We start from the raw sequence: 19,120 nt of genomic DNA, 5'->3' as shown, positions 1-19,120 counted from the left end.
ATTTATAAATAAGTATAGTTAAGCAATTAATAATTAAGTATTAAAAGGATTTTATAGCTAAAATTACAATTAGAAATGTCCTGTAATATTTTGTAAGGTGCTTTTTAATGGTTAGTTTAGTATTCTTTTTACTAGGAATTGTCCCAATAAAGAGTCATTTCTAAAACATGATAATAGTATAATCTTGTTTATTGCTTTTATAGAATATGCTCTACTTTTTGATGTTATATGTTATTTTTAATTTTATTCCCTATTAAATTTTGTATTAAGAATTTTCAAAGTAAATCTAGATTGTATTAAATATTTTATGATAAAGGTGTGTCAAATTTTTATTGTATGAAAAAAAAGACTTTTGTGACAAAAAGAACTGTATAACAGAGTCAGCCAATTCTGAAAAATTATAATTATCATTGAGATTCATTAAAAAGAAATTGTTTTGTCAGAGAATAACCCAGTATGGATTTCTTGTTTATTGTCCTGTTTTTTTTCTGTGACTAAAATTACTAGTCTGTATCCCAAAAGAAAAGGCTTGCCTTTGAAGAGATATGTCCTAGGTTTTTGTGAATGAATTTTAGTCTTATTAAAACTTGTTCTTTTCTGCGTATTGTTCTCAGTTTCACTTATTTATAAGATTATAGAAATTATGGAAAAGTGCATGTAAAAAGTACCTTGTTTTTTTGCCTTTCTTTGTATTACAATTTCAGTTTTCCATGGTATATATAAAAAAAAAAAAACATTGGGTTCTGGCATGCATATTATTTTACATAATTTTCTTATTATTATGTATTTTTTATTTACCTTACTCCAGTCTTAAAAGTAATTTAAATAATGTGAATTCATTTAAAAAAAAAAATATTCTAAAGAAATCATTTTATCCCGTATCATTTTTTTTATTATTAATAACTTATTAATTGTTATTAATTATGAATAATAATTACCTGTGAATTTGATTAATCTTTTATATTAATAGTTAATTAGACAAGGTTAGGCTAGTTTTAGGTTAGGTTGTGATAATCTAACCAACATGAAACATGTCTTCTCTAATCAGCTGATTTGAAATTCGAGAGTTCCAGCGTTCAACTCCTAGTAGAGGCAATTACTTTTATTCAAATTGGAATACTAGATAGTGGATACCGGTGTTCTTTGGTGGTTGGGTTTCAATTAACCACACATCTCAGGAATGGTCGAACTGAGACTGTACAAGCCTACACTTCATTTACAATCATACATATCATCTTCATTCATCCTCTGAAGTAATATGTTAACAGTAATTCGTGGAGGCTAAAGAGGAAAAAATTAACTACTGTAACCTACGCTCACTAATCTCGACTAATTAACAGTAATGTTTTGATTATTTAGGCACTTGTGCATTAACCCCACCAGGTTGGTCTAGTGGTGAACGCATCTTCCCAAATCAGCTGATTTGGAAGTCGAGAGTTGGAGTGTTGAAGTCCTAGTAAAGGCAGTTACTTTTATTTGGATTTGAATACTAGATCGTGGATACCAATGTTCCTTGGTGGTTGAGTTTCAATTAACCACATATCTCAGGAACGGTCGAAATGAGACTGTACAAGACTACACTTCATTTACATTCATACATATCATCCTCATTCATCCTCTGAAGTAATACCTGAATAGTAATTCCCAGATGCTAAACAAGAAAAAGAAAAGAAAAAGGCACTTGTGCATTAACATCTAGCTTTAGATAAATAAACAATACATAATAGGAAAATTATGTAAAATAATATGCGTGCCAGTTAATACACAACTACTAAAAATTGTTTTTAAGTACATCTAAGAACTGTTTTACCTGCCATTTATGTACTTAAAGTATTTTCCAATTATTAGTTTTGGTTTGTGAGATTTTATTCTTGGTAGAGATTTTTAATGCTAAATTATTTACTTTATCAACATCACTATGCTCATAAATAGTTTCATAATTTAATGAACATTAGGTCAATAGAAGAATTGTGTTGAAAAAATAATTTCTGTTAAAAATGTTGAGAAGCTCGACCATTTGCTAGGTAAGAGTACAATCATTGCTTGTTGCTTAACAGTAAAACAGTTGTAGAAACAAGTTAAGCTCTAGGTCAGTTCTGCATTCTTCACTTATGAATTTTTTTTTAGTAATAGAAAGATTAATTTTTTGTCTCAGGTTTTGTAACTAACGTGTTCTCAAAAAATTTTATGCAGCCTCTGCAATTTCATTAATGTTAATCACTATACTATATTAAACTATTCTTAAAAGTTTTGCTTGCTTAAGTTGAAAACTTCATTTAGTCAACTTGGAAAACTCTAAACTTTGTAATAAAGTTTTTTATTACCAATAACTCCATCTTTGTAGCATTAGATAAACTCAGGTATGTTGTAAAAGATGCTACAGTCATTTTTTTATCATTTATCCAAATGCATTTATAATATCTTGTGTAAATTAAGTAGTTGGATATGTTTGTTTCTATTTTCAACATTTTAAGCAATCCATATTTTCAAAAAAGTATGTACTTTATGAATTTTAGTTGAGAAAACTTTCTCTACAAATAAAATCAAGAATCTGTAAGAAACATGTTTTAATTGTTACTGTTTGTCATAGAAGGATACTTTTAGCAGAACTGTCTGATAGTACTTCATACCATTTGTTTGAATTTTGTTTTGATATACTGTACTACCTATAAATAATAATAATGTTTTAAGTAAATAAATATGTTTGATAAATGTAAAAAAAGGATATTGGTTTGTAAATGGGTTGTATTAGGTTTTAATTAGTGGTAATAAATAGATGCACAATTGTGAGACAGTCAACATCAATGAGGTATGTTTTAAAATTCTCATTATATATTATCTTTATTATGTTTTTATATAACTACCAGTATTGTTGATTCTTAGAATGCTATGATCTTATGAATGCTACACACTGATAAAATCTTTTATCATTTATGCAGAATTTAATAAAATTCAGTCATCGTAAAGCCTAATTATTTTACAATTAAACAACTATTGATATATATATATATATACCAAGATTTTGACTTTATGCATCAGTACGTGAATGTGTTTCATATTCCTTTCTAAACACATGTGAAATTTTTTTTTCTTCCTTTTTATCCATTCTACACTAGCTAAAGGCACACACCTATAGCTAAAGGATACTCTGCAGGTAAATTACTAACAAAGCCTGCGTCCAGTTCTTTTTGTACCTCTACATGCCCGGTAGTTTAAAATCTTTGATGCTATAGTGATACTCAGATTAGCTATTTGCAGTTTACTATATGTGACATACTAAGTTATGATAATTCTGTTTTGTGTAGAAAAACATCACAGTATTCTTGATCAACTCTTACTTTCTTTTTATTTTTTTAATTTTTGTTAACTTCATATTTCTGGAGTTAATTACTTACCTCTGAATGTAAATTTTTTTTAGTTATGAAATCAGGTCTCGTTTCTAATTTTTTGAAAAATTATGTATTCAAGAATTTTATAAAGATAAAAATTTCTGATTCACTAATTGTAATTTTTATTTTTGATATCCAACTAATAAAAAATTATCAAAAAGAACTTAAGTATACTATGTTAACAATACCATTTATTTAACAAAACTGTGTAATAATATTCCTGTTGTTTACTTCATTATTTGTTTTTTTTTACTTAAAGAATTTTTTGTTTTCATGGTTTTTGGGAAAACAGTTGGATTGGTCATTTTGTTGTTTTAGGTTTTATTTTAATTTTGGGTTTATGAGGATAGATTAATTATAATTATTGGTTATTCTGAAATAAAATCTGTTATATTCGTAACTTAGAATAAAAATCCTTTCTTAAAGAAAAATTACCTGTTATTTATCTAGACCGACCAGCTACTTGAAAAAGACCAGAAAGTTAATGAACTGGAAGGAAAAATAGTTGAAATGGAGCGGCGATTACAAGTTGGAGGAGGTAGTTCTGCTGGTGGAGGTCGCAAGAGTAGTGTTGATTCAGCGAGCAGTGGCAAAGATGTGAGTACATCTGAGCATAAATCTTCTAACTTCTCCATTGCTCCTTTTTTCAGTTGTTTTGTTGTGCTCGTTTCTTTATGTTTTCTTAGTAAAAAAGGTTTAATAAAATTAATAGTTTGATTAAAAAAAATAAACATTCAGGAGTATCTCTACAGCTAATAATAATAATAATTATGCTTTTATTACTGCTAATGAAATACTACACTTGCATGAAATTACTATATATACATAATTAAATGTTTTTTTACAGAAACGTGGGTTCTTTTAGTAAAATAGTACGGGGATGTTTGTCATCAATTCCTGACAAGATTAACTATGAATGTTTTGATGTATAACTAATGAACATTGATTTATAAATTTCATTGTAATGTTATTTAGAAATAATGTAAAGATCCCAGAAAGTGAATAAAAATTTTCAGATTAATGTTACATGCTTTTTTTTATTAAGAATCTATAACTTTAAGGATAATAAGAATTATTTAGTAGTGTAGGGTTGTGTTTTTAGTTCCTGACTGATATTCGACTACCAACTTGCGTATTAATATCAGGAAGTTCTTGTCTATTTAGTGAATGGGACTGTTATTATGATAAATAAGTTCTGTTAGTTACTGTCATGAATAGTAATTTAATTAGTATTTTGTATGTATGAAGTCTAGTTAAACAGGATACCTACTTTATCAGAACATTTTAATTCAAAAAGACATTCAGATTTTATGAGGAATATTAAACTAAGTACATATTTTAATAGAAGTATTTTAAGATTTTTTTGCATAATTTTAATTTAAAGCTGCCTAACTGAACCAATGTTAGCATAAGTTGTACTGATACAAGTTTTATTAACTACATTTTCTCTGGTGTGGATGGAGATACCTTAGTGTACCATAAAATCCATTTCTCCTTTCTTTTTTCATTTTGCATCTTTGTTCATTCTCTCCATTACAAATTACATTTTGGTTATTTGATAAATTTTTTCCTATTTATTAATGGACAAAGTAAAAATTTTATTACAGACTACCTAACCAAAATAATTAGAATGCTGAAATTGAATACTTCCCATTGTCTTCAATGGGTTAAAGTTGTGTGAGAGGCAAGAATGGCAACCAAGGAACATTATAAAAACTGTAAGATATAGGAAAAGATCCAAAATCAACAAAGCTTTAATCTGTTGGATCATGATTGTATTTTGTAGAGAAGTTTGTGTTACGGGATCGTTGATTAGGATAATCAGAATTGTAAAATGTTTAAAAACAATTATGTGATGCAGTGTAAATAAACAAACATTTTATTTTTTAGAAGTCAGAAACAAAAGCCATGGTGATTTTTGAATTTTTTATCATGTAATAGGAAGTCATGCCTTTTTTTTAACCACATAATCCAAGGGCTAATACTTTGAATATTCATCAGCAGGTAATCTGTTTCAAATTTTTGTTACCATGAGGATTGTTTTATCATGCAACTCCAAATGATTTTTACTGATATCTATGAACATTGTTATCATTTTTAGAGAATATTAAAAAAAACTATAACAAAATTTAAGAAAATTTTCAGACATTCATAATTGTGCAGACATTCAATTTATAAGGATAGCTTAATTTTGATTATTGGTTAATCTGAAATAAAATCTCTTATACTCAATAACTTAAAATAGTCTTAAAGAAAAATGACCTATTATTTAACTAGGCTAACCAGCTATTTGAAAAGTTAATGAACTGGAAGGAAAGCTATTCAAACCGGAGCGGCGATTATGAGCTGAAGAAGGTAGTTCTGCTGATGGAAGTTGCAAGAGTAGCATTGATTCAGTGAGCAGTGGCAAAGGATGTGAGTACATCTGAGCATAAAACTCAGATGTACTCGCATCTAAGATTTATGCAACCTTTATGAAGCCAAACTACATAATAAAACTTAAAATCATTCTTTCATAAAATTGAAATTCCCGTTTCTTAATTTCTTGAAGAAAGTTTATTTATTTTTGTATAATTTTCTTTGGATAAAGTGAAGATTAGTAGTTAATCTTTTTCAAAATAAAAAATTATTACAAAAAAGAAGTAGGTAAATAAATATTAGATAAATTATTGCTTACAACTTATCAGGCGATAAAACTATATTCAGTAGTATAGCTTTATGATTGTGAATTAGTCCTGTGTAAGTTAAAAACTGTAGAAAATTTACAGTAGAGACTGATTAGTTGTTTGTTTTCCTCCTTGGATAGTTTCCTTCTGTACAAATTCCAATGAAGCTTAAACTGATTAATAATAGTGTGTAAAAAAATATGTAACAAATATATTGTATAAAAAATTTGACCAGATATACACAAGGAATCTAGTTAGCCCATTAGTTATTCTGTATTTTTTGTTAAAATTCTAAGTTCTTCAGTGATTTTCAGACTGTGGCCTTTGCAAACATTTTTCTAGGGAGAATGGATTTTAATTATACGTAACCTAGTTTTAGGTTCAACAAGAACACTTACATTGAGTAAGATAAAGTTGAGATTATTTAATACTTTTAAAAATCACTAACTAAGGTTTTAATAAACAGTAAAACATTAATTTATAAAATATGATGAAATAAACTAATAAAGGAATATTTTATTGTATTATTTAAAATTCAGTTCTTTTAAATTTTTTCCTTTCTTTACTAATGAAAAGTTAAATTTTCATTGGTTTATGTAAAAAAATACATATAGATTAAAAAATGTTTATATTCTAATTAAATCATAACATTAAGGGAAAGGAAAATTTATCACAAAAAAATGAAGGATTATTGATTCCGATAACCATTGGCCTGCTAACTTGCATCAACTGTTATTTGTTTGTTTTATAAAAATTCATTTAATTTATTTTTTCCTAAAATTATTTTTTCTTAAACCATTTTGTCAGGTTATTAATTTTAACTTAATATATTCTTATTATCTTTCTATAACATGAAGGGACCACTGTAGGGAATAGCTCCAGCTGCACCCCAACAACCCTACCAGCTTTTGACAGTCAAATTGGCGATTCGCACGCACCAGATCATTGATTTTCTGAATGCGGATGTCATCAGTTGAAGGCCTTCCTGGTCGAGAGCAATCTTCAGTCGATTGACAACCACTTTTAAATCGTGAAAACCATTCATAACATTGTGTATGACCCAGAGCATCATCTCCATAAGTTTGTTTCAAAAGTTGAAACATTTCTGTGAAAGTTTTCTCCAGTTTCATATAAAATATTATGTTTTATAATTGCTCCTGAAAATCGTACATTACAAAACAGGTTGAACTCAAATAACAATAACACAAAAACTTGTGTAACACAGAACATGTGGTTACAGAGAAGGTTATGCAGACACAGTGCTGCCAACAATGTGTCACAAAATATCTCCACTGGCACGTAATTAAAAATGTTCGGTTATTTTCTGAGCAGACCTCATATGTACCCATTTAGGTTATAATACCATTGATGGGGAATCCTTAGATTTTATTAGAATGATGTAAATTATAAAATTATCACTTCTTAAATATTAAAAAATTGGGTTTAAACATATTAAAACATTATTTCTATTAATATCTGTATAAAATTCATTCATGTTAGCATTGAAATGTATAAAATGTACTAAAGAACATAGCCCAGTATTTTAGTATTTTGATTATAACATCAGTAAAAGAAAAATAGTTTCTTAAGCATAGGTACAGAAACAACTTTTTATTCGTCTACTATTTTGGGTGTAAATTAGAAACTGATATCTCCAGAATGAATTAGGCATTATTTTTAAACCTATCTTGTAGAAAGTAAAATTAGTTTGGAAATTTTATGTTTATAGATTTCAAAATGGTGGCTAACTTATATTTCACTTCATGATAGCTCAAGAACTACTTTTATTAGGAAGTGATTTTCAAAAACAATAAGCAAAAATTTAATTTTAACAAAATGACATCTTGTTTTCTTCAATTTCCATTGATTATTATCAAGTTGACTTCAAAAAGCTGAATTATAACAGAAAATGTTTATGTGAGTGTATTGAAAATCATAATATAATTTTGTGTCAGTTTTTAGATCCTGTTCTGTAAAATGTTTATTTTAGTAACAACACAATAATTGCCCAGTTACAGATTCTAATAAAAGATGAATTCTGTAAATTATGAAACATGCCAATCCTATCTAGGATTCAAACCCAGAATCTTCTAGATGAAAAGTAGAGAATTCACCATTATACTGTAAAGGTTAATCAATACCACTCAAATGATTTTATCTACTCCATTATTCAATAATAAAAAAAAAAAAGCTGAGTTGAAAGTTGTTGGACTATATTTCATTATCCGTAATTGTTACAGATTTGTTATATAAAATTAATATATAACTGTACTTTTATTATGTACATCTCTATTTCATTAATGTTGATAGTAAACTGCTTGAAGCAAAAACAAATTAAATTTACAAATATTTAGTAATATAAAAATAAATTTGAAAAATTTATTTTTATATTATTTAGCAGCTGTGCACATCTGTATGTTTTGAAGCTGGGATGAAATCTACTGAAACTAATGACCTTAGATGATGGATGTCACCACCAGCACATGCGACTTCTCCAGATTGGGGAGCACATTGCATCTTCCAAACACAAGGGCCCCTGAAAGGTGCATTCCTGCAATGCCGGAAGGTTTCTAGCACCAAAAGGACTTCAAGGTATGGACTGTAGTGGAATCATGTCAAGAGAATAAAGCTCATACGTGGCTAGTTTCCCATGATCAGTCCTAGTCATACAATTTTTTCTCAGTCCAAAGGATCAGAACACGGCAAATAATTATATCCATAAATAAAATAAATATAACAGCCATTAAATGAATAATTACCTGCCCAATAAGGGAAAGACACAGCAACAAGGTTCTGCAATTAGTAGGGAGATACGGATTCTTCCACTATCCATGCATTCCATTCCATTTCGATAATGGTGGTCTCTTGCTCTAGCGTATGTACATGAGTTTAATAGTAGTGATAAGTGCGTTGTAGTCTTCCAAAGTGGAACATTGTAGCCCACTGGGCTAGTCTAGTGATTAACTTGTTATTGTAAATCAGCTGATTTTGAAGTCGACAGTTCTAAGGTTCAAGTTCTAGTAAAGACAGTTACTTTTATACAGATTTGAATACTAGATCGTGGATACTGGTCTTCTTTGGTGATTGGTTGCAATTAACCACGCATCTCAAGAATGGTCGTCCTGAGACAGTACAAGACATTCTCTTTTATACATATCATTTGGTTGTTTCTGACTAATGTTATAATTTAGTGGAAGATAAAAAACTGGCACAAAATATTTTGTAATTTTCAGCGTAGATACATTAACATTTTCCATCAGTATAACTAATCTGTTAAAAAGTCAATTTAGAAAAACACCAGGCGTCACTGTACATTTTGAAATATTTAAAAGACAATTATTTCCTAAAATAGAAAATAATTAAGGACAGTTCTTGAGCTATTGTGAAGTAAAAAATTAGGGTGGTTGCCATTTTGAAATTTACAAACATAAAAATTTCATATTTATTTTTTTTTTTGAGAATATTAATTTAAAAATATATGCCAAATTTATTTAAACATTTCAACTCATTTTTGAGATATAAATTTCTACTTAAACATAAAATGGCAGACATAAAAAGGCATATCTGGACCAATATTTATCGGAACTGTTTTTGATGTACAATGTACTACCAAAACATTGGATGACTTTTATGTACAACTTATTTATTATTAGGGTGTTAAGCAGTTTTTACTGCTATATAGAAGACTGTGATGTTGCCAAGCACTGTTGGAAAGTTACAACTCAAATTCTTATAATTTAAGTAAAAATTGTGCCTGTTCTATGTTTTAGGCCCATGTCGATTTTAAACAAAATATTGCGTGTAAGTGATAATAAATCTTTTTCATCTATATTAGGCTCACTAATGTGAGTTATGAATGCTTTGTGCCATATCTGTAAATGTTTTAGGTGATTTTAAATGAGATACAAGTCACTTATAGAGGTAGCAAGGGCATTTCTAAGAATAACAATATCCCATTCCAAGGTTACTAGAGAATGTAAAGAATGAAGTGGTTTGCTGTTGCCTTTGCAATACTGGTGATATTCAGCTCTCTATAATTCGACACCTCGTTTTTTTATCACAGAAACTGACTATTAAGGAATATTATTGCTTACAAGAAGAAAATTCTTAAGTGTACCTTAGATGAATTGTAATTGTAAAAAAGGCCTAATAAGATAGTATAAAGCAAAATATTGTTCTCCTTTATGTGGGAAACTAGATATCACATACACACATACAAATACATACATGAAAGAGGTTTTTAGTTTAGAGTTTTAGTTAAGTCAGCTGTAAAAAAATAAAAGTAGTTTTAATTTGAATTGTATACCGTTGAGTACTATTATTGATTTTGCTTGAGTGCTATTTTTGTATTCTTAAATCATTAGGCCTTTTCTGCTACACTAGATATGAAACAGAGATCTCAGATTGGTCCATAGACAATTCCCCCTCACTAAATCACACCAAGAACAACTTACAGAACCAAAAATGGGGAAGAAGAATCAATGATAACAAAAAGGGGTGGTCAGTAAGAAAAATGATCTACTCTTAGAGGAACATAATATGAGAACAACATCCCCCAGATCATAGCTCATTGTCTTCTCCAAGAAGCAGTGGCCTGTCCTGCCTGCAATCCTGTAGAAGATCACGGTATTTTTAACCAGGATAACAGCAGTATGTTATTAATCAATGATTTTGCATTAATCGACTTTATTTGCTGCCACAAAAGTTCCTTTTCTTTCAGAAATTATGAAGAGCTACTTGATAACAGTTCTAAAGAAATACTTCACATACTATGGGTATGATATGAAGAAGTATTATATATAATATAAAGTATTATGATGCTGTATTCTTGTCCAGCCTCACAAATTATGAATTTCTTGAGGTTTAGTCAGATTTATTATCATTCAAAGTGAAAAATATATTATGTAACCTAACTCCCGTTGAAGGATTTTAAGGACTAAATGATTTATAATCTTATATATTTTTAATGGCTAATTTTGGCGTTACACAACATTGTTTTGGAAATGAGGAAAAAGTTTTTTAATTTAATTAATTATTCAAATAGAAAAAGAATCCATATTCTTAGTATTTTTTTTCTAATTTTTTTGTATTTAATTTTTTGATTAGACTTTTTTTTGTCTTCAGTCATTTGACTGGTTTGATGCAGCTCTCCAAGATTCCCTATTTAGTGCTAGTCATTTCACTTCAGTTACCCCCTACATCCTACATCCCTAGCAATTTGTTTTACATATTCCAAATGTTGCCTGCCTGCACAAGTTTTTCCTTCTACCTGTCCCGCAATATTAAGGCGACTATTCCAGGATGCCTTAATATATGGTCTATAAGTCTGTCTCTTATTTTAACTATATTTTTCCAAATGTTTCTTTCTTCATCAATTTGTTGCAACACCTCTTCATTTATCGCTTTATCCACCCATTTGATTTTTAGGATTCTCCTGTAGCACCACATTTCAAAAGCTTCTAATCTTTTCTTCTCAGGTACTCCAATCATCCAAGTTTCACTTCCATATAAAGCTATGCTCCAAACATATACTTTCAAAAATACTTTCTAGATCTATAAATGCCAAGTATGTTGGTTTGTTTTTCTTTAATCTTCCTTCTGCTATTAATCTGAGCACTAAAATTGCTTCCCTTGTCCCTATACTTTTCCTGAAACCAAATTGGTCTTCTCCTAACACTTCTGCCACTCTCCTCTCAATTCTTCTGTACAGAATTCTAGTTAAGATTTTTGATGCATGACCAGTTAAGCTAATTGTTCTGTATTCTTCACATTTATCTGCTCGTGCTTTCTTTGGTATCTATAACACTCTTTTTGAAGTCTGATTAAACTAAACTGTTTTTTGAGTCGCTAAACGATAAAATTAATGTGCAATAATGTAAATAAAAGGGTTTTCTTTGTTATAAATGATATAAACAGACTTGCTAATGTAAAGCCCAGAAAAACCTGGGGAGTCTGCAGAAATGACAAGTATTACTCAATTATACATAGCACTTATGTTTGATAATTAGAGATTAGTGATAATATTCTTTTTTAAGGGTAGAGCTTTTACATCTGTAAATTCTTTTATCTGCAAATGTGGAACTGTTAGGAAATCTTATGTAAGCCTACATGGCTGTTTAATTCATGTCATTTACATTTAATGAATATTTCCTGATTTCTTAGAACTTTGCACAGAATCTTTGTATATTAACTTGCAACAATTACCATAGCAAAATAGTTTTTTTACTTTTAATGTGATTTATTATATAAATTGTTTTATTAGCCATATTTTCTTTAAAACACTTACTTCACCTGCTGCTTAATCATATGAATTATTGCTTATTTCTTCCTTAATAGGTATCAGCAATGATAATCCTTATGAATTTATAGCTAATATCTTTATTATAAATTTTTTCTTTTAAATATTTTTAGGGATGTTTAATTTGAATTATGAAGTTTAATTTCAACTTCTGCTGAGTTGAAGTCAATATAAAATATATCGTTTCTCAACAGAAAGGGATATATTCATTTGTTACTTTACCCTGTCTGTCCCAATTTGAGATGTATGTAAGAATTTGAGGTACTTTAGGCATTGGTCCGAGTTGTGGTATTGGTAATAATAATAATAATAATTATTATCAGTTTTAGTAATGTTCATCATACAGCTAGTCCCTTAGTGAACAGAGAGAAAGTTTTACCCAGAATGAATATCACCTATATTGTGATGAACTTGAGATGCCGATTTGTTACATTATATTCAGCTTAGTGTAAAAAAAAAAAACCTTTTTACTCCTCATTTTCCATATTAAGCATGGCACGGGATGCTTGTTATTTTTCATAATGGCTATATAGTTTTTGGAAGTGACTTGTGAGCCATTCAGGTCATCTATAAACGTTAAGATTATGGAACATCATTTAGATGAAAAATCTATCTTAATTTAAATCAAACTACTAAATCTGAAGTTCTTGAGCTATTGAAAGTAAGAAATTACAGAATGAATTAGAAGAAAAAGATATTGTTTTAACAACTCAAAGTTGGCAGATATGACTGATGGTGACAAGACTGTAGTAATTTATTGGATAATGTTTATAGAAATGATAATGAATATAGAAAAAATCTTGTAAATCTATGTGTTTAGAAAGTTTTCCTGTAAAATTTCCATACCTGATTATTCATCCAAAATTTGTTTGAGATGTATCAAAATTTGTTGCAGTTCACGATTTTCCAAAAAACATTTCTCATTTCTTTGTGTAAAAAAAAATTTTTTTTGCAAGAATCTTGAAAAATATATTACAAAAAAAAAATGTAGTTAAGGATTTTTCTCTTCTGAAAGTTCTCTGTTTTCAATTGTTCTAAGTCATTCATCCCAGAACAAGATTGTTCAGATAATATACAAAAACTTTAATTATCATCTACAGTTTTATCGATTGTTTCAACTTGTTCCATACTATCTGTAAAAATATGATGTTGATATCTCATTCCATTACCCTATCAATGCAATAAAATATTGTAAATTATATATTACTTAATTTTTAGTTTTTGTAAAAAGTTGACAATTTAGTTTTACAAATTCCATATAGTCCTTTATGTTGCACTTTATAAGAAAATATTCTGAATTTTGATTCTTCAAATATACCAGTTTACCTTTTTTAATCATATGTTGATATCCTTAGATTAAAAAACTAAGAAAACATTTTCTTTGAAAATCTAACTAAGGAGTAATGTTCTTGCTTGATTAATACTCTTCAATTGCTCTGAAGTTAGACACAAACATTTTTCTTTTCTTTTTAATCTACTCTAAAAGGAGGATAAATGTATTTGGTTGTATGGTTTTTGGAGCCCCACAATGATTTTAATGATTTTCATTAAGTAGGTGTTAACAGATTTGAACACATGACAATGTATGATTATTTATAAAAATCAAGATTAGAAATAGTAGATGACATTTTCTCTGTGTTAAAAAACTCAATTTTTTTAAAATTGATCATTTGTGGTATTTACTAAAGTGCTAATTAAGTTGATTATTCTAAGTTTCATAACAATATTACGCATGAAAAATAATTATAAAAATTTAAATAGGTATTATTTGTTAAGTTAAAATGAAATGTTAAAAATTTTAACAATTAAAATAAATTTGATGATACAATTTTATAAATTGGTTATTAATACAAATAGGCAACATAAAATAAATTTAAATAGAATTGATAGAAATTTTTTTGGTAAATAATTAGAGATTTATACCGGAAAAAAGGCAATTGTTTTTTTTTTTTTTATTTTGGTCTTTTGATCACCATTATACTTTATAGTAAATGTCATTTTTGACATTGATTTTACAACTTTTTAACACATTTGAATTTTTATACTTTTTGGCTAAATTCTGAGTGTAGCAGTGGGTGAATGTAACATGCATTAGGTTCATGTTAGTTTGAAAAAAAAATTATATAACAACTTAGAAGTATTAATTAGTAAACCATTGTAGTTATTTCAAGGTTGAAGAATCCTGCAAACAGAAATTATTTGATTTTCTTTCTTTTTTTATTAGAAAAAAATAATTATTTATTAATTTGATAAATTTATCGGTATAATTTACTAATGATTGATGCTAGTGTTTTTTGTAGTTGAATTATTTGTTAGTTTTTAACTTTCTGCTCATTTAATTTTCAGTTATATTTTTGATAATCTTTACCTGATGATTATACATTGTGGGACTGATATGTCTGTCCCTGATATGAGATCGAACGTTCATGACCTGTTAGGGAACTTGAGAGAATACATTCCTTTATGGATCTTCATATTAACTGGATGATCCACGAGGAGTGGTCTATAGTGGCCGGTTTGGTTTGCACCCTTGCGGTGTGTAGGTCTGCAGAGGGAGTGTAGTCGAGGTATTTGATTGTGGCAGGATCCTGGGTGGCTAGGGTTCCGGGCTAGGCATTGGATTTGTTGGAGGTAGGCACATTGGCATCGTGCCACGGGGTTATATTGGTATTGTTAATGATTTGATTTGGGGCTCCCGTTGGCGGGGGGGGGGTAATAGTGCTGCCGGGGTTTGGTAGCTCGTGCGACCGCGGGGGTGTGGCTTCATTTCACTGGTGGCGGTCCCAATTGTGTCTTGGTAATGCCGTGCAAGACTCCATGATGGGACTGAGTGGGGGTGTGGGATTTGTCGCCAGCTCCTGCATAGACCAGAATGAGATTATATTCCCCTTGTTAGGTGACTTAATTGGGTGTAGGTCTGAATTTTGATGTTGTGTAAAACATAACTTTGATATTGATATGAGTGTAGCAGAGTTAACTTTCAACTTGTTCCTTTTCTGAGGCATTCACAGTCACGAATGGTGCTGTCAGATTTGGACTAGGTGCAGGGTCCGCGGTTTTGGTTAGTTAGTTTGAGGGAATCATGTTAGGTTGGATGTGAAGATGTTCGTTTGAGGCCTACGTGAAGGCAAAATTTGATTTGTATTTTACTGATGCAAATGTCTGCCGAGGCATTTACATCGGTGGCATCCCAACCGAGGCCTGGCTGATGACTGTGAGATGTAATCAGTTAGAGGGTCGAAAGACGACCTCCAGTAAAGCCCCTCAGGGCTCGGAATGGAAGGGGTGGTATGGCGACCGGTAACGTCACAAGGTGGGGTGGGTGTCTTCCCCCTATGAAGTTGGGATGGATGATGATTATACATGCTGAATAATTCTAAGAATAAGAAAAATTCAAAATCTTTATATACAAAATGGTGTATTATTTTGTGTTCTTGTTATTTCAACTTTTGAAATTTTTGCTGTTTCAAACTAACCTTCCAATTCCTTAACTTTATTAATAAAGTTTATGTTAGTTATTAATAAAGTAATGCCAAAATATATTTGATACACTTTCCTGGTGTCGGGAGATGGTGACTCCATCGCCCAGCACATTGCAACTGCATACTTCAAGCAGCCATTAACAGTATCCTGTTCTTAATTACATTCTCCAATTATTATTTTATATTAAAGAAGAATATTCCAAATTTTAGTTAATTTTTTAACATGAAATTTTAACAAAAAATTACCATTGAAAAATTTAAAAGAGAATTTCTCTCAAACCACCATGATTTTTTTTTTCAAAAAAAAAGAAGCCATTCTAAAAGACTGTGTAATGACCAATAAAGGAAGGCAGCAAAGTGAAATAATTTAGATAAGTAACTCTCAGCCTTCATTGAAAACCAAAATCTCCCAGTGGTACTTAACTCAGCAGACTAAAACTTTGATCAACAGTTCTGGGTATGGTGATTGCGTCTGTGTATTCTTCTGATCAGAGAAATAGCATTTCAGCAGCAAATGATACATTTAAATGATCAACTTCATTTACGCAAAATGACAACATAATTACTTCTTTTTGTTATAAAGATGATGTTTCTAAGTTGGAGATTATGTAGGTTCTCAATGTTGTACAAATTAAGTTATCCTTAAGTTCATGTGAAGATATATGTACAATTTTTAATATTATGTTTCCTGATAGTTGTACAGCGTCAAAATTCCAGCTTGGTGCTACTAAATTTTCTATAACATTTATTATGGCCTTGCCCCATTCTTTGATAGCATTCTGCAATTACGCTAGAAAATATTTTTCAAGTAATGTTGATTTTCTGTATAAAATAAGATGTAGTTTTCTTATCTGTATTACTTTTAGTCACAGTGATTTTAGTTTTTTCTTTAAGTAGTGGTCATACATTTATTCTTTGTTAAATTGAAAATCTGTGTTCTTAGCATTTTTTTGCAGACAAAGTTATTAAATATTGTTTTTTTGTTTACTTTGCAAAATAATGTAGGCTAGTTTTTATGAAACCTTTTTTGCAGTCTTAGGTGCTAACCAATTATTTTTAAAAATTGCTTTAGTTCTTATCTGTGTTACTTTTAGGTATTATGATGTTCACTTTTATGCAAGAAACTTATTAAATATTGTTGCTTTTTTTTACTTTGCAATGAAATTTACTGAAACAATTTATCACAAAAAGTAGCCCAATTTTAAATTTATATAGTAAAAATATCATTAAAAAATAAATTAATAATAAAAAAAGGCGTGAGTTAGATTATTATAATGATGGTGGAGGCTGCAAAAAAATAAAATATATATATAGTTTGTGGCATAAATTGCAATAGCATAACATTATGAGTCAGGAAATTTTTAGTAAATTGGTCAATAAAAATCTGGGGAAAACAAATCTTAAAATTTGGTGGGAATCCTGTATACCTTACTCTCTAACAGTCTAATTTGATTTGGTTAACTGTAATTATATTAATATATATGTATATATATAAATATATATATATGTATGTATACACACACATACACATACACACACGCACACACACAAAGAATTACTTCTGTTCATGTTAGTAATGTATTTTGAGCTTTGATTGCAAAAAGGACTTTGTATTTATTTTAAAGATAATATTGTTTTTAATCAACACTTTTACCAAGAGTTTTTTTTGTAGAAATGAAAATAATTTTTTTTATTTCTGAAAAAACAAAACTTCAGTAAATTATGCGCCAGTTGTACAATAATCTTTTGTGGTTATTAACTGGCACTAATCACTTCTTTAGTTAGGTAACTCAAACTCTCGTGGATTCTTTTTGCGTTTTTTAGTTTGTTCCCTTTATATAATATTTTTTTAAACAAATTTTTGTTAAAAATTAAAAAAAATATTTTTTTTTATTTTCTTAAATTAAAAAAGTTGTTGATAGTAAAAGAAAATTATTCAAATTTCTGACATAATACTACAGATTTTTTGTACTGTCTTTAAACATCATATAAAAATTTGTTATAGGAAAATGTATTAAGTGTCCATGATTTTAACCAAAAAAGACAGGTTTATTAACGCTTTTTTTTAGTTTTATTTATTTTTTATCTCAATGTAAATAAGTTGATAGTAAATATACAAAATAATTTTAATTATAAATTATTACTGTTAGTGTAAGGTCAAGATTGCTTTGTAACTTGCTACTTTATTATAGAAATGGAGAAGGGAAAACTTTGTTTGGTGAGGAACTTTATATTTAAAAGTAATTGATTCCTGGATATGCGTAGTTATTTTCTTTGGCTCAGATTTGTTAAGAAGGGGGGTAGTATAAAATTAGAACAAAGCTGGAGAGAATTTTTTGTGTCTTGCTACATCGGTATGCATGCATATGTGTTCGTCTGCTGTATACAAATAAACTCATGTGTCAGTTCCTTGCCCCAGCCAGACTTCCTACATTCCATCCAACTGAATGAGTCCAATCTGGTGAGTACAAAAATGTTGTCTTATGGTACTATAGTATTAAAATGATGGTTATATAACTATTTCATTAATTTGTTTTTTATCCTGTTTTGTTTTAAATTAATTTTGAATGTCTTATTTAAGAATTTGTACACTATAAATAGTTTAATTATCATTAGAGTTCCAGTGAAGTTTTCATATTTGTTGAATATTTTTACAGATTTTACAGATACTCGTGTAGTAAATTATATGCTTTTGTTTATTCACCAAACATTAACATATAATTCATTTATTTTGGATTTTATTGTAAAAATGTTTCTTAAAAAGTTTATTAATATAGTGGAAAAAGACTGGAATTATATTTTTACATGAATAAAGTCATAATAAAAGATTTTCTTATTTTATAAAGAGGTTTTTCACAGGATGATTAATTATTCTGTAATTTCCATTTTTTTATGTTTATACATTATTGTTTGCTTATGTAAACCTTGTAAGGATCCTTGTTCTTGTAAGGAAGATATAAGTTTATTATTATAAATACTGATATAAGTTTGTAATTACCTAGATCCTGTTAGTTGAAATCCCAACTAACCATTATCTTTACATTAATCAGTCATTTACCATAACATTGCAAGATGAATATAAAAAATTATATCAAATAATATTATTATACATATACAGAGTTTACGGATTAGATGCCAGGTGAATTGTAATTTTATAGAATTAGATAATGTATTATTCAATTCAATTACTTAACATAGTTTTAAATACTATTAATGAAAGTCAGTGCTGTAATTTTAATTACATGGAAAATAGCAATAAATACAGGAATTTTTGTTCTTGAAATA

The 19,120-nt window shown here is 28.8% G+C and overlaps 1 protein-coding gene across 8 annotated transcripts in view; it reads left to right on the top strand.

Annotated features, from left to right (window-relative positions):
- The window catches only part of LOC142318955 (uncharacterized), a 231,678-nt gene that overhangs the window by 142,369 nt on the left and 70,189 nt on the right, over positions 1-19,120 (top strand). For all 8 annotated transcript variants that reach the window (XM_075355651.1, XM_075355646.1, XM_075355648.1 and 5 more), the window contains exon 7: positions 3,840-3,986. In XM_075355651.1, the coding sequence (XP_075211766.1) occupies positions 3,840-3,986 (147 nt within the window). The remainder of the gene's footprint in view (positions 1-3,839; positions 3,987-19,120) is intronic.

This window comes from Lycorma delicatula, chromosome 2, assembly GCF_047948215.1.
Source record: "Lycorma delicatula isolate Av1 chromosome 2, ASM4794821v1, whole genome shotgun sequence".
NCBI classification, from domain to species: domain Eukaryota; kingdom Metazoa; phylum Arthropoda; class Insecta; order Hemiptera; family Fulgoridae; genus Lycorma; species Lycorma delicatula.
Note: the sequence above shows the minus strand (reverse complement) of the source record. Positions and strands in the feature narration are given on the sequence as shown.